Source organism: Gigantopelta aegis, chromosome 6, assembly GCF_016097555.1.
Source record: "Gigantopelta aegis isolate Gae_Host chromosome 6, Gae_host_genome, whole genome shotgun sequence".
NCBI classification, from domain to species: Eukaryota; Metazoa; Mollusca; class Gastropoda; order Neomphalida; family Peltospiridae; genus Gigantopelta; species Gigantopelta aegis.
The window spans coordinates 74,486,206-74,508,715 of NC_054704.1; the positions used below are offsets into that span (position 1 = coordinate 74,486,206).

Consider the following 22,510-nt stretch of genomic DNA (forward strand, 5'->3'; position numbering starts at 1 on the left):
TTTACTCTTGAATTTTTTTCTTTCTTTTCTGACGGGATGCAAACCATTTTTTTTTTATTTTTTTTTTTTTAGGCCTATATAGGGTAGGGAAAAAGACTCCCCAAAACAAACATTAAACTTTTATTTCTTTTAAAATCGTACATTTACGCTTAGAAAATCACCAACTGACAATCTGTTGCATTTGTCTTTGAAATTACTATCTTCGAAGCTAATCCAACATACCCCCAACATACGTACACACACTGGCACAAATTGTATAAAATAAATACAAACATATTTAAACAAAAGAGAAGAAAAAAAGAAAAAAAAAGAGAGGAATTTTTAGGGTTGGGGACTTGTGACAGAACCGATGTCATGACCATGACACTGCGTGCTCCCATGACAACCATTGTCTATAACGTTACGCAAAGACGCTAAACGACCACACTAAACAAATACTATGGTGTATAAATTTTGGTTTGTAGTTGATTTCGTTATACCGTTTCATGAAGCAAATTAAATGGTATATAGGGAGACATTCTATTACAGACTTATACGTTACTGACATTTTATTTGATGAAACTAGTGTATACCCTCAAAACCTAATCATGCATATATTGTCGAGTCATAACTCAAGTCTACGCTGATTAATGTAGCAGGTGTGTGTGTGTGTGTGTGTGTGTGTGTGTGTGTGTGCAGGAATTTTAGTGGGGCTAGGGGTGGGGTGTAAACTGTAGTGAACGAAGTTTATGGTCGGGGATTGAGACATGCTCCTCCGGAAAAGATATTAGAAAAACCCCCAAACAAAAACACACACAAAAAACCCAACAAAAAACACACAACAACATTAGCTATGGTTGCAGAACTCGTGTTGGGTGCCACCGGTGAGGCAGGATATGCTCAACTTTTGCGAACACCTCATATCATCACTAATTTCACAGTGATTGATGAGTCATATCATCACAGATATATTTATTCCAGTTCGCTCTGTACTGTGCAAGTTTCGATTTAGTAAACTAGTCTTGAGAGTGGCAGTGCACTTTAAGCAGTGCAGGGAGGATGAATTGTCCAATAAAGGATCTCTTTGGGAGTGGTTGCCCTCCAACAGATGAGGCACTAGACAGGGATTCGTGAAATCAACCACTATTTTGCATAATGCCCATTCGACTGTAGTATGAAGAGCGTTAAAATTTGGAAGTTCTGATATAATTATCAATAATTAAAATTATTTTAATTGCACATTTTCTGAATGTAAACAGTGATTAATTGCTCCCCTAAATTAGATAATGGGGAGCCATTTAAAATATTACCATATTGAGCATTGGTATTTAATCGTGTGTGTGTGTGTGTGTGTGTGTGTGTGTGTGTGTGTGTGTGTGTGTGTTAAATGGACATACATGCTAGTGGAGCTAAAAATGACTGTCCTTGAACTAGTTTCAAGGGATTGATGGGGAGCCAATGATAGCTCCCCTGAAACGGCAAGGTCTGTTAACAACGCACAATACATATACACCAGACGATATTATAAGTTATAGAAGCACTACGAGGGGTTTATGAATTTTTATACCCTCTGTATGCCGAACCCCTCGTGATGCTTCTATAACAAAACTATTTAGTCTAGTTTAATTACAAGATTTTCTTCAAACATCCAGGTGCATTAATAATGATTATGTTCAAACAAAAACATTTCAATAGCCACGTCATGTACCCAGTTTTGTGTTATTTTAAGGAGATGTAATTAAAATGCTCGCTTTTCTTCTATTTCATTTTCCGAGTGGTTGGCAAATCGTTTGACTGCCGTTTTATTTACATTGGTAACAGACGAATTTTTGCACGGCGCATTAATACAAAAACAATAGTCCGATATTACAGGAGGAGTATAAGAGATTTGACTCCGCCCACGAGGGGTATAAGGGTTTTGTTCAAGGCTAAATAACCAAAGAAATCTGAGTATTTCAGATAAAGGCAAGATAAATATTATTTGTAATATTCTTATTGTCATCATTGATACCATTCTGATTGTTATTATTGTTACTAAGTTAAAATAAACTGTTGTTTGATATAAAAAAAAATAAAAAAATTATCATCATTATTGTCATTATTGTTATTTTATGTTGTTGTTTTTTTCTTTCTATTATTAAAGATGAATGAGGACGAATACTCGTTTCGCATGTTCCGGGTGTTTTATGATCACAACTTCAAAACCCGGAAGATGATACTAAGGGAACTGATGGAACAACCATCACGTTTGCCAAATCGGATACCAAAGTAAGTGTCAGAATATGCAAAGTAGACGCTAGTGACTCAGATAAACTACGTGTACAGGCCTCGAATTTGGCCAATTAGAGGGCAAAGCCATTGGGCCTAGACTGATGAAGATGTGGGGTTTTTTTTTTTTTTAAATATATTACGGCCAGAAGACCCTTAATGTAACACACCAGCATCCATTCAAAATAAAGAAGTGTGAACCCTTTCAGACACACCCGCCTGCTACCGATTTGATCGGGCTGCTGGTGCTCCATTGCACCTGCCAGTGCAGGCGGTCCCTCCTCTCCCCTCCCCCCACCTTTCCTGTCATGGACGGAGCAATCTAATTAAAATTAGCTCCACAATTACATGTGGATCTAACACCAGCCAGTTGGAGCTCATGTCCACCAATCAAAACCTTACTTGCAGAATCCTGCCAGTGATTTAAAAATAATTTGAAAACATTCCGAATTATCCTGAGGGTATACGACATGTTTCGTGTGAATTACGAATGCCTTAAAATGTTTTATTTTATAAAATAAATAATTTGTAATGTAAAACTGAAGACTGATTATTTTTATTTTTTTTATAAATAAATAAATAATTTTTAATGTAAAATTGAAGACTGATAACCCAACCCGTACGTATCGGTATGGTTCGCTGTACTGCGGCCACTAAAATAGACTCGCCCGATATTTTTAGAATTTGTATGTTCCCAAATAACGTTATAAAAGGCGAAGTGTGATTGGTCAATATTTAAATTATTATTTACTGACGAAATGTTACCTGGACATGGGGACTACGCAGTGTTTTTAGTTTTAAATCACTGGCAGGATTCTGCAAGTAAGGTTTTGATTGGTGGACATGAGCTCCAACTGGCTGGTGTTAGATCCACATGTAATAGTGAAGCTAATTTTAATTAGATTGGAAAATATTGAAATAAAATTTTGTATATAATTATATCGTATACTGACTGTTACAGATCAAGTTTAACTTTCATGGCAATTTACCCATTTTTACACAGTTATGACCCTTGAATTTACGAGATATTCTCAGAATGCTTGTTATATAAGCATTTAGAATACTGGTACCAGGAACATTTTGTTCATTATCGCATCGCGATTCGCTATACTAGTTTCAGAGATTGGTACACAATTTTAAAACATTAAACAGTTTTTCAATATTTTCAGTTGACTAATCAAGATTTTGAACACAAATAATCTCTGGGGACATATGATTCAGTTCTGTTCTGTGCATACATGCATGAGGTCACAGTCTTCGGCATAAACGAAATCAAGGCGACTTGAAAGTTAAAGTTTCTTTTATTTAACGACACCACTTAAGCACATTGATTAATTAATAGTCGGCTATGGGATGTCAAACATTTGGTAATTTTGAATCGTAGTCATTAGAGGAAACCCGCTACATTTTTTTCTAATGCAGCAAGGGATATTTTATATGCACTTTAATTCTCAAAGACAGGAAAACACATACCACGGCCTTTGTCCAGTTGTGGTGCACTGCACCAAACCTTGTCTTTTAAGGTGCGCGAGAGCGATCGTGCTCGTACAGCGCACGTAATTTCCAATCTAATTAAAATTAGCTCCACTGGTTAATTACTATTTACTAATTACTAGTAGACCAGTAGAGCTAATTTTAATCAGATTGCGTAATTTCAGTCTGGTGAGTGTGAAAAATAACACACGTTACACTTAACAAACAGCGCACGTAAAATAATTGTGTAGGCCTATATTGATTGCCACTATTTACTTTATGAAAGACCCGTTTAATAATACCAGAAAAAAGTGATGTTAACGGTAGCGTCCATGCAAGCTTTTAATATATGAATGGTACTTATCTTTGCTATACAAATCGGAAAACACTGGTTTAATAGACATCTTCGAAGACGTACCAATCCGATCAAAACCCCTTTGCCTATTGAATTAATTATTAATTAGAAGCAGTCCACTTTTGTAAGGTAATAGATCACCACGTCTGATAACTCATTTATACTGTTCATATAGATAAAAAAAAAAAAAGAAGAAGAAGAAGAAAAAAAGAGGATTAAATAGTGGTTTCTGTAACCTACACAAATTAACTCGTTACGGAAATAGGCGAAGTCGGTAAAATTGTCTCGATTAGTTATAACTGTTAGCCAACAAAGCTTACGTGAGGTTCCGAAACTGGCAAGCGTGTACGTTATACTTTTAAAAAAGAGAGAGAGAGAGAGAGAGAGAGAGAGAGAGAGAGAGAGAGAGAGAGAGAGAGAGAGAGAGAGAGAGAGAGAGAGAGAGAGAGAGAGAGAGAGAGAGAGAGAGAGAGAGAGAGAGAGAGAGAAGAAATTTATACAAAGACAATTCAAAAGTAGACGGAATAATAAAAAGAAGGAAAAGAAATGATAATAGGTATGTAGGAATAGGCCTAGGTCTCCTTTACAAAAAAAAAGAGAGTTTTTTTTTAACGTAGACCTATTATTTTTCTTTCTTTTTTATCTTTGAAAATAAAATAAAATAAAACTTAATTTAAATATTTGTATTTCAACCAGAGGTTAATGAATGTACATCTGTTATTTACATATGTATACATGTACAAAATAAAGTAGCAGTAATCAATGATCATAGCCGACCATGGGCGGATCCAGGGGGGGGGGGGACCAGGGGGACGCGTTCCCCCCCAAATTTTTTCAAGTGCCCTCAAAATGTCCAAGTGCCCTTTTTGTTTGTAGAATTTTTTTTTTTTTAAGTAAACAATAATTATATTGTAGATAAATGAAATCAAGATTTTCGTGTACATGCGCAAGCTTGCAGATATGTGTCTGTGTTATTGAGTCTCAATGGGGCCCCATTGAGGTTCTAACGCGAGTGACGCCAATTTACTTCATTATTGCTAGTATATTATGACGTAGAACTGTAGGAATTCATATTAATTGTAAATATCAAAACTTGTAGTAAGGTGCCCTTTTGACGAGTCAATGTGCCCTTCTTTTTTGGTCCCCCCCCTAAAAATATTTCCTGGATCCGCCCATGGCCGACTATTTAATTTTTGTTTGTTTCAACATATTTGTTAGAAAGTCACAGACCATGTGACTGGAACATGATTTGATGCGCAGTACTCTGTGTCATATTGACCAATCAGAACTATCGGGGTCAGATTATGTTTACTCTTGGAACTGGCTGTACGCACAACGCTGGTCTTATTGACAACTTGTTTCGCATTTATGATGGAGGGAGACTGGTTGCATAATTGTTGAATTAAAAATTATATTTCTATGGCACTGCTGCTGACATTTTTGAATAACCCCGTTCCTGAAAGGGAAATGAAATCAGACTACACTAATGAACCAAACAACAAAAAATTGGTTAATTTTTGCAACACATGTCTCATTTACATGTACCAGTTACTGCATAAATTAATAATGCTTGGTTTTCACTCGCCTTAGCATTTTGAGGTGTGCGACTTTTCACTCGCTATGGTTTTTCAAAAGCCAAGGACTTGGTGCACTGGTTGGAATGAGAAACAACTGGTTGGAACAAGAAAAAACCCAATCAGCTTAATTGATCCACCGAGGTGGTGTGATCCTGTAACACAAGCACCTCAAGCGAGTGCTCAACCGACTGAGCTAAATGCCTCCCCCCTCCCCCCCCCAAGGCGAGTTGAAGATCACTCCTGAAATTTTGCTTGACGCATTGTATATAAATTTCTTCATAAACATATAATATGTAAACTGTTATTTTCACTATCAATTACTGATTCATTCATTTGTCCATTCGTTTGTTTGGCTGTTGTTCATTCATTCATTCATTTTATTTTCGGTCAAAAATGACATTTGCGGGATCAAATACACAATAACACCCGTAAATCTAAAAACTCCATATGGTTATCTCCATTGTAAACTGAATATTTTTTCTATGGCACTAACTTTATATTTGTTTTTTCTTGAAAAATATACCTGGCTACAATCTAACTGTAGAGCCTTGAATCGCCAACTTCGCCACTTCCAATTGCTAATGGTGTCACTTTCTAATGTATAATATTGTGCATTGACCTTTTGGGACATGGGCGTATAGAGGCAGTCGAAGTGAATCAGTTAATGAACAACCTGTTCGGACCGGTACTACAGCCAGGGCCCGTGCTTATAAAACTTAAAGTCCAGACTTTACTAAAGTCCAGACTTTAATAAAGTCCAGACTTTAATGTAATGCTATATGAATGGTGTTGCCATGACGTTAAAGTCTGGACTTTATTAAAGTCTAGACTTTAAGGTTTATAAGCACGGGGCCTGATGTGGTCATATAGCAAAAAACTGAGACGGAGATATTCTCAATTTTGGAGTGAAAATTAATGCTTATATAATGTATGTTCGCATTTGCTGTATGTTGTTATAGTGCCAACGAGAACCTGTTCTATTGGCAATCTTCATTTGAAGTTGGGCAATTTAACATGAGTTTCAATGGCAGATGACATCTGTGTATTGAGACAGAATGGATTACAGTTCAGCTGTTTGGGCTGTGTCCATGAAGGTTGGTTAGTTTTTAGTTAAACTTGATGACAGTCACTTCCTGCACTATCATTTTGGCTTTGTACACAATACATATAACATATCTTACCATAATCAAGGGTCATTCTGGATCAAAGTTTGCTTTAGCCAGTTTACAGATATGCCAATTATGTGACTGAAAATTATTAAAAAGTGGCTACTTTAAACAAAATTTTATTTGTTGAATACTAGTAAATTTTGTAGCCACACTGTATACAAATTAGCAATTGGCTAATTTGGCAATGTAATTTCACTTGACATCATTAACATCATTTTCACCTGTTAAACATCATGCAAAATTTAATGTGATATATGACCAAATATATTTTATAGACTCAAAAATGAAAATTGCTGAGAAGAATTTCCCTCCATTGTGGTTCAGTTAAAACATTTTGGGTGATAAAATAGCAAGGTTTAGTATCCCAAATGAAGGTAATTGTAATTAATTATCCATATTTAGAGAATAAAGGTTCTGCAAATTTGTGATGGTATGCCTTTAAGTACTATAGTGTTATGACTGACTTGATTAATTTTAACTTTACTCTTCAGCGATATGAAGACAAGATCTAAACTGCAGGCACCAAAGCAAGTTTTGAATGTAAGTTGACTACATGATGTAGATATATATAAGTAATTTAAGCTATATCAGAACCTTTACATTACACGGTTAATTTCCACAAAAGCCAGATTGCATGGATTCAAGCATGATATTACCACTACATATTTTAAAATGTAAATTAATTATTAAAGGTTAAATACATACAGAATGGTTATTGTAAAATGTATTTTTTTATTTATTTTTTGAAAGTGTGCTAATTTCTGTAGATTGTGAATGTGTTTTAGTAGCTCGATTCTCCTCTAGTGTTATTCTGTTGTATGTGTTACATGTGTTACATGCTAGACAACACCTGAGCTAGGGTTTTAGATGAGGTGGTGTGGGCGCAACACAGTCTATATCTGTCATTGTTTTACATTATTTGAAAAGACACATCATCAGACATTACCCCCCCCCCCCACACCCCCACCCCCCGTAATCAAAAATAGTGTCTAGTTACCTGGCAAAATATGAGATGGAGAGAGGGAAGCAGGCAGAGAGGGAGGAAGTGAGGGAGAAAGAAGAATAGAGAGCTCACATTTATATAAAAAATATTTTAATGACTATAAATGACTTTTTATTATTATATTATATTTATTATTATTATTCTTTTTCTTATTATTGTTATAGAAGAGTGCCCCAGTACTTGGCTGTTGCCAAGGGGAGGTAAAAAACCAGTCAAACCTGCAAACTGCAGAGAAACATTCCAAGTCTGTTCCTGAGTAAGTGTCTAATTAAATCTGACAAGTAGTCCATATAAACAAGGGGAACACAAAATCCATGGCAGTCTCCCCTAATACATATAAATGCCACCACAAAATATTTCTTTAAAAAATATATACCTTAAATTTATCATGAATAGTATTTTATTCAACCAGCTACATATTTATCATGTTGTTTGTCATCGATATTCGCTGATATTATGTTCCTAACCTTGAATTACCTGCTCTTTTTAATCAAACATCTTTTTGTCGGTTGTGGAAATGTGCTTCAGTAATATCCACACAAACATTGAACCAAAGTTTGTTTTGTTTAACGACACCTCTAGAGCACATTGATTATTAGTCATTGGCTATTGGATGTCAAACATTTGGTAATTTCGATTCGTAGTCAATAGAGGAAACCCGCGACATTTTCTTAATGCAGCAAGGGATCTTTTATATGCACTTTCCCACAGACAGGAAAGCACATACCACAGCCTTTGTCCAGTTGTGGTGCACTGGTTGGAACGAGAAAAAATCCAGTTAGTTGAACGGATCCACTGAGGTGGTTCGATCTTGCGACGCAAGCACCTTAAGCGAGCGCTCAACCGACTGAGCTAACTCCCGCCCAACATTGAACCAGTGCACAAAATACATTGGTAAAAGTATCCCATGCGCTGTTTATGAATAAGCAATCTTCGAAAAGTAATGGGCTGCGTTCAGCCAGACTGCAGTGGGCTCATTCCATGCAAACTCATCCTGGGATGCAAAAATTAAAATTCATCTTATAAATTAAAAAAAGTGCTTTTTTTATATTTTTGATATGTATATTTATGTTAAATAACAAACAAATCATGAACAGTGAGATAATTTTGTGTGTGCCGCTATTTGAAAGTACAACACCTGCAAACAAAACAAAACACACAAAAAATAGTCAAGTTTGTTCTTTGCTTAAAATATCGTTAGTTAATACCAAAATGAGTCAGTATATAGTCATTTGACAGACAACTGGGTGTCTTAAGATCTACTACCTCTTTCTTTTCTCTTCATATGACAGGTTTATTTGAAAAACAATGCAAAAATAACACTATTTTTCATGTAACACATGTAACGCAAATAACCAAGAAGTTTTCATAACTAGTAAAATATTGAATCGTTTAAGATGTGTTTTTAGGTTAAAAGTTAGAATACCAATATGAAACAAATTTGACTATTTTTGGTTTGCAAAAGCTGCAAGTTTTTATACAATGCAGCCTTTATTGAGTGTAACACATGTAACGTAATGGGGTAGGGGATGAATGTTTTACCCAACAAACATGTCTTTAAGTAATAAATTTTACAAAACCATCTAAATACAGTCAATGTGAACTCTGCTACTGTCTGTATACATGTATTGAAGTATTTATTTATATATTTATGTACTGGTTTTACACTTGACATTAGAATAGAGTTAAGTATTTAAAAATAATATCTTGACCTGTCTTAGCTCCTAAGCATGCCAGCAGGAACTGGAGGTTCAATTTTGCAAAGAGCACACATGGGCAGAAATTAATGGTACATATATCTACTGGTACTGGCCACTTCCATTTACACTTTTGTAATTGATGAAACCCCCCTCTTAGGAATCTGGCCTTTTATAAGGAACAAAGTAAAGTATAGTTTGTTTTATTTAACGACGCCACTATAGAGCACATTGATTTTTTATCTTATCATCGGCTATTGAACGTCAAACATATGGTAATTCTGACACTGTTTTTAGAGGAAACCCGCTGTCGCCACATAGGCTACTCTTTTACGACAGGCAGCAAGGGATCTTTTATTTGCGCTTCCCACAGGCAGGATAGCACAAACCATGGCCTTTGTTGAACCAGTTATGGATCACTGGTCGGTGCAAGTGGTTTACACCTACCCATTGAGCCTTGTGGAGCACTCACTCAGGGTTTGGAGTCGGTATCTGGATTAAAAATCCCATGCCTCGACTGGGATCCGAACCCAGTACCTACCAGCCTGTAGACCGATGGCCTAACCACGACGCCACCGAGGCCGGTTTTATAAGGAACAAATACCAGGGCTCATCCTGTCCAATGCCAAATTAGCCAGCTGCTAATTTTCATGCAAAGTAGCTACATCCTTTAGTCTTTGGCAAATAAAATGTTCTTTAAATTAGTCACTTTTGAATAAATTTTGAGTTAACTCTCAACATATATATCTGAAAATTGGTTAAAACTAAAATTCTTCCAGTGTGATCCTTGCAACATCTGTATATGTAATTACCAATCACTACAGTGCAATAGTGTTTTATCATAAGGAACACAGATTCATCAAAATGTGGCAGTTCAACATCGATATGATATATTGATTTCTTGCTTTAAATTCTTACAAGTGGCTTTGCAACCTCCCTCCACCCCCCCCTGCCAGGGTTTCTGCCAGAGGGTACAACAGGTATGGTGCCATACCCAAATGTTTTGGCAGATTTTATTATTTTAAGTTAACTTTTTGACAAAATTAATTACTCTTATCATTACTGTATGCTTTTCTTAACCCTATAACCCTTAACGTAACCAGTTTTATTTCTTGAATATCTGAGTAATAAGATTATTATTTTCTGATAAATATTAACTTACATTTTGGTGATTAAAAGCAACATACAAAATTGTATTATCACTTGTAAACTCACAGAACTTTGGCAACTTTCAAATCTGTCTGTCGCGTGAATGTAACACACGTAACGCAATCAAATCTAAGCCATTACAAATATGTCTGAAATTTAGTCAATGTTTCTTGTTTTATTTTGCAAAGTACTAAAGTAGGATTATTACTAATCAGTAGGTTATAACAGGAGCCCTTTCATAGATTTCTAATTTACACACATTTTCACCCAAAGCAAGTCTGAAGTGTAACACATGTAACGTGGAATGGGCCAGTGGCGTAGGCAGGATTTTGTATTGGCTACACCACTGCCAGACTGAGCGGAAAAACGTCCGCCAGACTGGTTTATGCAGCTCATGGTAAACCAAATGGCCACATTAGAAACCAATCAAATAGTTAGCGATCATCAGCGAAACGTTTGCTGGCTGAACTTGGGGCTGGTAAGCCACCTAAAAAACACTGACTGTGAAGAAAAAATGGAACCAACAACTAAAAAAACCTGGGGGGGGGGGGGGGGGGGGGGGGGTTGTTGCTTTAAAATAGGATAAACTGTTACTGACAAATTGGTTATTCTTTCCAGTAAATAGTAATTTTTTTTTTTTTTTAAATCCATATAGAATTAGCATATGACACAGAATTCTATACACTGACACTGTTGATAAAGTTCTTCTCTGAAAATTTTTAGAATCGGAGGATTCCCGTGGACTGCTTCCATGGGAAATCACATGGATTCTTGTGAAAAAAAGCCATTTTTTTTGCCCTGGATGTACATTTAACAAATAAAGATACATTGAGGAGTATGACCCTACCAAATAGTTAGTTACCATGTGGCTTGTTTGCTTATTATAGGCCCACAAGATCACGGAACAAATATAATATAAGGAAGGAAATGGTTATTTAACAATGCGCTCAATACACTTTAGCCAGAAACTTTCTCACGGTTTCACTTTGCATTTCTGTATGAATGCATTTAGTCATGTCATGCAGCCAAAGTTGTTACATGACCGATTTTGAAAAAACACACTGCTTAATTGCCACATGAACAAAAAACTAAAAAACCTTCATGCATTATCTAAAATGAATGCCACATGACGTAATTTGTATGCATGTGAAAACAGCTTAATACAACTTTATTCTTCAGATTTGCAACATCAAGATTTTCCAAGCTACATGTAACAAACAGGATGGTACCAAAGCAAGAGTTAGCAGAAACTGTTTCTAAGGTAAGTTACCTAGCACACGTAGTGTGTTCATTATCTTTGAATATATATTGACTGAGTGCAAAGAGGTGAAATGTAAACATCTACCATTAAACATAGTATCTCAACCCCTGCAGATAATTTATTAAAATCTCTTTGGCAAAAAGGTTGCCGTGTAAAACAAATTGAATATAGTACTTGGCAAAAAATTGCCACGGAGAATTGAAAACGCCACAGTAATCTCAATGGCATATTGCGATTGCATACCATGGTTAGTTGTAGGGGTTGCACCCATGAACTCTACCGTACTCCATAGATTTCAAGTTTAAATTCCACAAAAGTTTAAGCCAGGTTGTTATTTTAAATATTACCTGGTTGGTGTAGCTATCACAGGTCTGAGAATATTAGGTAAACCATTTGTTTAGGTTATCTGGAGGTTACCTGTGTTCCAATTTATGCGACAGAAAATCCTATTGCCATATTCATCTAAACACAGAGACACTCCCTTTCCCCCCCCCCCTTACAAACACTCCAGTGTGACATCGTGGATTGTCCTAGTTATATTTCCAGCATTATGCAAATTTAATAAAAACATACAGTAACCATTTCAAACTAGAGTTAGAGGGCAGCTTTGCAACTAACTATGCTATAGGAAGGTTTTATGAATTTGGGCCCAGTTATTTAGATTAATGTTAACTTTATGCTTTCAGTGACCATTTATTTATATTAACTTTAATTATAACTTTAATTAATGGGGTAATTTAATTTAATTAGAAGATATAATAATTTTGATGAACAAGCAAAGGAAGCTAATATGTTTCATCTGAAGTATGTGTGATGGGTCACGTGATTGATTGTTTGTAATATGGTTTCATGTTTAAGTTTTTGTTTAACGACACCACTAGAGCACATTGATTTGTTCATATCATCGGTTATTGGATGTCAAACATTTGGTAATTTTGCCATTTTTCCATTAGTAGGAAGGGATCCTTTTTATATGCACCATCCCACATACAGGAGAGTACATATCATGGCCTTTGGTTGGTTGGTTAGCAAATTTTCTACATTCATTATTTATTTGACTTTGTATACTGTATATACACCATTTACATTAGCGTGAAGGTGACTTAATTATCAAAATTTTACAAATGACAGAACAGGTGCATACAAAATCTAATTTCTTATGACTTGAACTCAATGTTTTTTTTCTTTTTCTATTATTCAAGATGAATGAGGACGAATACCATTTCCACATGTTCCGGATGGCTTATGATAAAAAATTTGAAACCCGGAAGATGATGCTAAGTCAACTGATGAAACAGCCATTACAACAGTAAGTGTCAGAATATGCAAAGTAGACGCTAGTGACTCAGATAAACTATGTGTACAGGCCTCGAATTTGGCCAATTAGAGGGCAAGGCCATTGGGCCTAGACTGATGAAGATTTGTTGAGAATATTATGGCCAGAAAAGAGAGAAACTTCAATAAGGGTCTGAATATAACATGCATCAGCACCCATTCAAAATTGAAAAAAATAAGTCTGCACCATTTGATGTTCTTGTAATAAAATGAACTTACAGGATTTGTTTTGGAGTATGATGGATAAATACTAACATTCAGAATAAGACATGGCCAGTTTGGCCATAAGGCTGTGTTTACTTTTCAGGGTATTGGAGTATATGTGGCACTACCAAAATATATTTTATAGACTCAAAAATTAAATTTGCCGAGAGGGTTGACATGGACTTCCCTTCATTGTGGTTCAATTAAAACATTTTGGGTGATAAAATAGCAAGGTTTGGTGTCCCAAATGAAGGTAATTTTCATTAATTATCCATATTTAAAGAAATACATGTAAGGTTCTGCAAATCTGTGATGGTATACCTTTAAGTAATATAATGTTATGAGTAACAAGTTTAATTAATTTATCATTCTTAATTTTATTCTTAGTAATACGATGACAAGATCCGAACGGGCACCAAAGCAAGTTTTCAATGTAAGTTGACTACATGTAGTATATATATATATATTAAGCTGTATCATAACCTTTAGATATTACACAGTTAATTTCCACAAAAGCCAGATTGGATGGATGCAAATATGATATTATCACTGAATATTTTTAGATGTAAATTAATTAAAGCTTATAACACACAGAATAGTTTGTAAAATGTATTATTTTCCTGGAAAGTGTACTAATGTCTGTGGATCATGAAATGGGTTTTAGATGATGTGGCATGGTCGCAAAACAGTCTCTCTGTTATTGTTTTACAGTACGTATTTGAGAGAGAGAGAGAGAGAGAGAGAGAGAATTAGAGAGAATTCATTTTTGTAAATGACATTAAATTATTATATTTTTATTATTATAGAAGAGTGCTCCAGATCTTGGGCGCTGCCAAGGGGAAGTCAAACGAAAGCCACACCAAACTGCAGAGAAACATTCCAAATCTGTGCCTCAGTAAGTGTCTAATTAAATCTGACAAGTAGTCCAAATAAACAAGGGGAACACCAAATCCATGGCAGAGTCTCATGGCATTCACCTAATACATGTAAATGCCACAACAAAATATTTCTTTTTTAAAAATACTGCAAATCAGGAAATGTTAGCGAGCATAAACCTAGTGACTTTAACAAGGCCATACAAGACACTAATATTTCATGGTGCTAAATTTAAATAAATGTACAGCAGATTGTTCAGGAAACCTTTTGTGCAATTTTCTGGTCGGTGATTAACTAAACACACATTACTGGTTACATATTGATTAAACCAAGAGGATACCAATTGGTTATAGCATGCACATTATTGCAATTTTCTGGTCACTTTAGGGGATAACTATCTTGTGTTTGACCATTTGTGGACGTTAATGCTGATTTTACTGCCGCAAACTGAGTTTTACCAGTGTGGTGTAGCAAAGATGGTAAAAGAGATATTTGTGACTGTAAATATATGTGAAAACAATATTTTTACCTGTTGCTTATGGTTTGTGAAAATAAGTTTTTTTCACATCACTCGTTAACATAAAGATCATATTCAAAAATAACCATGAAATGGCCTCTATGTATTGCAACATCTGAAAAACCTAATTGCACTATTTTTGCATATATAAAAACACTTTTTCCTGTATCAATTTAAAATTAATTTTCATCAATGCTTAATTTCTTTGCTGCCAGTATTTCGTGACATCTTGCTCCTGTAAGTACAAGTTCTCTATCATTGGCTTCAAAGTGTGCATGCAAAATAGTATTGCTAAATGGCAACATGGCTTACTTGGGAAATTAAGATTAACTGAAAAAGGGGACTTTTTTTTTTTGGTCATATCATGCAGCAGTATTTACTGCATGATCGATTTTAAAAAACACACTGCTTGCTGCATGGAAAAACACACTTCATGCCTCATCTAAAATGCATGCTGCATGACATAAACCACATGCATGTGAAAGTAACTTTTTATAATTTTATTCTTCAGATTTCCAACTCAAAGTATTCCCAAACAGACAAAGAGGATGGCAGCAATGGAAGTAAGTTACCTAGCATACATAGAGTGTGACATCATGGATTGTCCAAATTATATTTCCAACATGATGCAAATTTAATAAAAACATACAGTAACCATTTCAAACTAGAGTTAGAGGGCAGTTTTGCAACTAACTACACTATAGCAAGGTTTTATGAATTTGGGCCCAGTTATTTAGATTAATGTTAACGTTATGCTTTCAGTGACCATTTATTTATATTAACTTTAATTAATAGGGTAATTTAATTAAGAAGGTATAACAATTTTGATGAACAGCTAAGGAATCTAATATGGGTCATGTGATTGATTGTAATGGTGTCAGGTTATTTCAAAGGTGGTGGTATATAGTCATCTGTCCTGTCTTTGTTATTTCATTTATATTGGCATAAGCTGCCAATCAATAAATTTTGCCTCAAATTATCTTGCAAAATTAGTTACTATAGTATTTATTCCACAAAATGTCTAAGACATTCAACCATTGTCGGCCATTTTTTCATAATTAAATATCTGTTACATTCATTACAACGTAACGTCATCCGATTGGTCCAGACGTAGCAACGGGAGTTTGTTCATTTTTCGATGAACGTAAAAATTACGTCGTCAGGAACGTCATATGTGATGACGTCATTTTATATGGGCAAGTTGTCTTAATGAGCGTTATTGTTTATGGATAAAAAATAATTCAAAATAAAGTATGACGTTTTAGTGTTATTATTAGCATGTATCATTCAAATTTAATTATAAGTATTGTCTGTTATTTCTTTTACGTTCATCTGTGTATGAACAAAAAAAATCATCTGCAAACTTATGTGAAAACGGCTTCGCTGATTCACACAGTTTGCGGATGATTTTTTTTGTTCATACCCCGATGAACGTAAAAGAAACAACAGACAATCCTTAACTGAGTTAATATCATATACTGTTCATCTGTTAGTATTTTCAAACATATTGTACTAGGAATGTGTGAAATATAAATTGGTGAAGTCAGTGTGTGTGATAATGAGTATATTTAAGAATTGACCGCAATTATTTTTTGGTTCATGGAAATATGAACCGAAAAAACGATGTGTACACTGTATGACTCCTCGTAGAGGGTAATACAAAAGTGCATTTTCATACATGCATGAACCAAACAATAATTGCGGTCAAATATTATAATTAAATTTATATGCATACTTTAACAATATATAAATGAATTTATTTTGTTTAGCTTTAAATACACCTGTAGTATTGTTTATGTCAACTTCATTGATTTTTATGTCGCGTAAGAATGCAAACGTTCATTCATTAATAATTACATTTTCTTTGCATCTATACACTTTACGGCAATCTGATTGGTCCAGAGGTGCTTACTTTTTTTCGTTCATACATGTATCTCGATGTCCACATGTTCGTCTTGCTCTCTTACTGTCAAGAGTACTCGATCTACATTATGAATGAAGTGTGTGTATTGATTAGCGACATTGTGTTCTATAACACAGATTTTAACTCTGTTGTTCTTGTTTTCAGTGGTTTGATCTTGCATCTTCAGTAAATGATGACGGAAAAGTTGACGAAACCACTGGCATGTATCTCACACACAGAAGACACATCTGGGTAACTGTTACATTATCACATTCTACTTAGCTAGTTTCCTGATAATGTCACATTCTATAGTCCTGCCCACAGGGAACGCCTTTTTTCATACTATGAAATGTACTACAAGTTAGTTATTTCTGGGCAGATTGTTTTTTTAAATTGTACACAAAAATAGTATTCTTTTGTTATTTACAAAACACTTTTATTTTTCTTCTTATATTAAACCAAACTGAATTTATTTACAAAAACATTTTTGTAGGAGGATGGGATGGACTACATTTAAATCTGCATGTAACGCGAAATGTGATGTACACTATCAAATGTTTTACTAATGTAAATATCACTGAGTGTTAATTCTTAATAGTATGTAGAAAATTAGAATGTAAAGATTTTCTTCATACCTTATGGTTTGATTATATACATTTAAGCATCTGTTATTTCTTTTATGTTTATCTGAACAAAAACAAAATCATCTGCAAACTTTTTGCCAACAGCTGTAGAACATTGCTTACAAGTACAGGTGTGAAGTTTCCTACATGATTTCTTTGGCCACCAACCGAGTGTACAGATCTACATGTCTACTCTGCTAGAGCATTTTCCATTAATTTATCGTATACATTTTTAAAATTACTTTTGTAGCTTTCACGTGTGTTTTCTTCAAACTATCTAAATGTGGTTACCTGAATAATCTGGCTTGTTGCACAAAAGTAGTGTGAGTCAATGGAAGGGAGGTTAGTAGGTGTGGCTTAAAAAAATTTCAGTTCATCGAGATATAAATGAAAAAAAAAAAAAGTAAGCACCTCTGGAACAATCAGATTGCCGTAAAGTGTATAAATGCAAAGAAAATTTAATTAGGCCTATATACATATATTGTAATGGGAAAAATTAAATACGTAGATTGTCTGAAATAAATAACTCCAGAGTTGCATTTTCATCTCTTTTTTTCCAGAAACCTGAAGAGAAGACAAAAGGTGTGATGTCAACACATAAGATCGATGACAAACAACCAGAATCCTCTGATGTAAGTAGCAAATCGTCTACAAATTTATAATTCATTATTTCTTTTACATTGCATGCCATATATACACCATTTACATAACAGCTAGAAGGTGACTTAATTATCAAAAGGGGCAGGATGTAACCCAATCTGATTAAAATTAGAATAGATATATTTTAACGGGAAAAATTAAATACGTAGATTGTCTAAAATAAGTAACTCAGAGTTGCGTTTTCATCTCTCTTTTTTTCAGAAACCTGAAGAGAAGACAAAAGGTGTGATGTCAACACGTAAGATCGATGATAAACAACGAGAATCCTCTGATGTAAGTAGCAAATCGTCTATAGATTTATAATACATTATTTCTTTTGCATTGCATGCCATATATACACCATTTACAAAACAGCTTAAAGGTGACTTAATTATCAAAAGGGGCAGGATGTAACTCAATCTGATTAAAATTAGCTCTACCGGTCTACCAGTAGATCTAATAGCATTGCATGGACTCCCATGTCCAGGTGACATTTCATCTATAAATAACAATCTAAATATCGACCAATTACACTTCGCCTTTTATAGCGTTATTCGAGAGCATACAAATTCTAAAAATATCGGGCGAGACTATTTATGTAATAGGCAAACTTGCTGGTCTATTTCAACATTAAAAAACAGGGGGAAAGTGCAATAATAAACTCTGGATTGTATACTAGTATAAACAGATTTTATAATAATATCATCAGGTTTTTTTGTTCTTGAAACAAATTTTATGTAAAATTTTATATTGAAATTAGTTTCCGGCATCCTTCGTAATTCACCTGAATCATTTCGTATACCCTTGGCATAATCCCAAATGTTTTTAAATTCAGAGTCCAGCAATATTTAAGTGATCTCTCCTTAATTTAGCATCAAATCACTTCAGTTAAAACAAAACCGTTAAGTAGCCATATATATATATTTAAGAATTGACCGCAATTATTTTTTGGTTCAAGCAAGTATGAACCGAAAAAACAATGTGCACATTGTATGAGCCCGCGTAGCGGGTCATACAAAAGAGTGCACATCGTTTTTTCGGTTCATACTTGCATGAACCAAAAAATAATTGCGGTCAAATCTTATAATTAAATTTATATGCATACTTTAACAATACATAACTGAATTTATTTTGTTTAGCTTTAAATACGCCTGTAGTATTGTTTGTGTAAACTTCATTGATACTTGTGTCGAGACAAATGCGAACGTTCATTCACTATCATTTGAATCAGGTGATTTTTTTGTAAATGATGTCATTTCCTCTAGCTCCTGTGTATTTTTACGGATCGTTTAGTTATATTGGAAGGAATTGTCCTATTCGTGTTTAGTTTATATTTTATGAAAGTGAACGAAGAGAACGTGTCTAACATTTATGCTGTTGGTGGAACCATTTAATTTTCGCCAACAGCTGTAGAACATTGCTTACAAGTAAGTTACAGAAGTGAAGTTTCCTACTTGATTTCTTTGGCCACTGACCGAGTCTCATGTCATGATTAGTGAAGAGGTTGGGTTTTTTGGGTGTGTGTTTTTTTTTTAAATCAATGCGTATATATCTACATGTCTACTCTGCTATAGCATTTTCCATTAATTTATCGTATGCATTTTTTGTAGCTTTCACATGTGTTTTCTTCAGAATATCTAAATATGATTGCCAGAATACACCGGCTTGTTGCACAAAAGTAGTGCAAGTCAGTGGGGGAAGGGGGGGGGGGGGGTGTTTGTAGTAGGCGTGGCTTAAATTTTTACGGTTCATCAAGATATGAATGAAAAAAGTAAGCACCTCTCGACCAATCAAATTGCCGTAAAGTGTATAGACGCAAAGAAAACTTAATTATATATATATATTACATCAAGATATTTATAATTTTGTCAATATGTTGTAATTTTCATTTGACTTGTTGGACAATAATTATGTTATAACAATTTACTTGTCCTATACTCTGAATAAGCCTTAATGGCCGAATATGTTCATTGTCAAGGTTTCTAAATGTTTCATTTGAGAGTATATCGCATAGTAAAAATTAATGCAAATAATCTTTAAGCAAAATGAAAGGAAAAAAAGAAAGGTAATTTAAGTAATATTTAATTTCTAGCGATTGCCTAGAAAGATCTGCACCATTTTGATGCCTGACATTAATTAATTTTAGATATTACAGTTTCGGGTGATATTACGTACAGTCATATTATACAGTTGACACCGTTTTAAAATCCCTAGATCCAATACTGAGAAATTAAAGAACAATAATTAGATCATCAAATCGAAATAGCTTCAAATAGCAATTAAAACATTCAAAACAAACTATCAGTTGTCTCTTAAGTAAGCAGCATAGCAGCAGCTACAACTGGCAATTTATAATTTTTCAGCGTGAACCCTGGCATTCTGTATCTGCTAGTTCTAGTACTGATAACACACAGAGAAGAAGTAGATTATTCGAGGTATGTATTTTTACTTTAATTACCGTATGCCATATCAGTCTAATTTATTACCAGAAGTAGTTATTAATTAATTCCACAAATTAACTGAGACATTCCACCATGCTTGTAATATCCTCAAAAAAAGGAGAAGATATACATGTAATGACAATGTTTATTTTATCAACCTGACAAACACCATGGATGAAATTTTGGAAAATATATTGCACCATTATGAATTAGCCTGAGTACTCTGACCCTAAAAAAGCAAGAATGACATAGATTGTTATGATGCTCTCATTATGGCCAGACAAACCCACCAAAAACCTCCTTTCAATAATGTTCCGATTAAATGCGTAGGTGCTGACGGGTTTCTTCCTGTAGTGTTTATTAGTGATTAATATATATGTCAAATATTTGTTAGCAGCGAACTCGAAAATGATCGATGTAATGCTATTTAATTTCAAACATAGGATTGTTGTTGTATTAGGTCTCACTACACAGATCACTTCCGGGTGACAGTTCATTCATCACGGTCCACTATAGTTCCTAATTGGGACACATGTTATGGGTCACATATTCACTTCTAGCAAATGGTGAAGAATTAAAACAATATGTATGTTTAATGGTAAGCCTTCTGGCTGTATTTTGCCCATGTTATTTTGTAATATTGTGCATCGACCTTTTGGGACATGGGTATATAGCGCAAGTGACAGCCGGAGTGAATCGGTTAATGAACCACCTATTCGGACCGGTACTACAGCCAGATGCGGTCATATAGCAAAAAACTGAGACGGAAATGTTCTCAATTTTGGAGTGAAAATAAATGCTTATATAATGTATGTTTGCAATGGTGTATGTTGTTAGTGCCAACGAGAACCCGTTCTATGGGCAATCTTCGCTTGAAGTTGGGCAGTTTAACATGGGTTTCAATGGCAGATGACATCTGTGTAGTGAGACCTTAGCGTTGTAATCTTTGACTACCATTTCGCAGGCACAGATTGCACAGTTTTAATATAGTTTTCTCTGGCAGTAACGAGAGCGTCATAACTGTCCACATGTCCGTTGTGCTCTCTTACGGTCAGAGTACTCTACATTATGAATGAAGTGTGTGTATTGATTTGACACTGTGGGTCTGTTATACAGATTTTAACACTGTTATTCTTGTTTTCAGTGGTTTGATCTTGCAGCTTCAGGAAGTGATGACGGAGAAGTTGACGAAACAACTGGCATGTATCTCACACACAGAAAACACTTCTGGGTAACTGTTACATTATCACATTCTACTTAGCTAGTTTCCTGATAATGTCACATTCTATAGTTCTTACCACATTTTATTTAGGGTTATATTGCATCAGACATAATATGGTTAAGGACCACACATATATTAACAGGAAACTCGCTCTTTTGCCACTTCATGGGCTATTCTTTTTCGATTAGCAGCATGGGATCTTTTATATGCACCATCCCACAGACGGGAAAGCACATACCACGGCCTTTGATGTACCAGTCATGTTGCACTGGCTAGAGCGAATGAGATCAGGTATAAAAAGTTAAACAAATTCTTTTCTTCTCAACTCCAACTAAACAGCCAAAGCTGTCAGAAATTTTATTCACATTTGATGAACAGTCTATCACTTTCTGGTGGGATCGGTCCCCGTTGGTGGGCCCACTGGGCTATTTCTCTTTCCAGCCAGTGCATCATGACTGTTATGTGCTATCCTGTTTGTGGGCAAGCACATATAAAAGATGCATTAGGAAAGATGTAGCAGGTTTCCTGTGATGACTACAAGTCAGAATTACCAAATGTTTCACATCTAATTGCCAATGATTGATTGATCAATGTGCTCTAGTGGTGTCGTTAAAGAAAACAAACAATTACTTTCTGCGCTCATTACATTATGGTTTTTATATAACCTACAAATCATCAGTTTGGGGAACTTCATTCATTTCAATTTATTTTCGTGCTTATATCCAATTAAGGTTCAAGCACGCTGTCCTGGGCACACACCTCAACTACCTGAGTTGTCTGTCCAGGACAGAGGGTTAACTGTTAGCTTTTAGTGAGAGA

General features: G+C 34.9%; 1 protein-coding gene across 5 annotated transcripts in view; it reads left to right on the forward strand.

Annotated features, from left to right (window-relative positions):
• LOC121375009 overlaps positions 1-22,510 on the forward strand; it is a 38,532-nt gene that overhangs the window by 777 nt on the left and 15,245 nt on the right. For 2 of the 5 annotated variants that reach the window (XM_041502203.1, XM_041502202.1), the window contains exons 2-14: positions 2,123-2,247; positions 7,313-7,361; positions 7,989-8,080; positions 11,850-11,931; positions 13,134-13,240; positions 13,858-13,903; positions 14,277-14,365; positions 15,375-15,426; positions 16,932-17,018; positions 17,950-18,021; positions 18,251-18,322; positions 20,392-20,463; positions 21,614-21,700. In XM_041502203.1, coding sequence (XP_041358137.1) covers positions 2,123-2,247; positions 7,313-7,361; positions 7,989-8,080; positions 11,850-11,931; positions 13,134-13,240; positions 13,858-13,903; positions 14,277-14,365; positions 15,375-15,426; positions 16,932-17,018; positions 17,950-18,021; positions 18,251-18,322; positions 20,392-20,463; positions 21,614-21,700 — 1,032 coding nt within the window. Of the gene's footprint in view, positions 1-2,122; positions 2,248-4,237; positions 4,632-7,312; positions 7,362-7,988; positions 8,081-11,849; positions 11,932-13,133; positions 13,241-13,857; positions 13,904-14,276; positions 14,366-15,374; positions 15,427-16,931; positions 17,019-17,949; positions 18,022-18,250; positions 18,323-20,391; positions 20,464-21,613; positions 21,701-22,510 lie in introns of those variants that run through there. The other 3 variants (XM_041502204.1, XM_041502205.1, XM_041502206.1) reach the window with 3 other exon arrangements.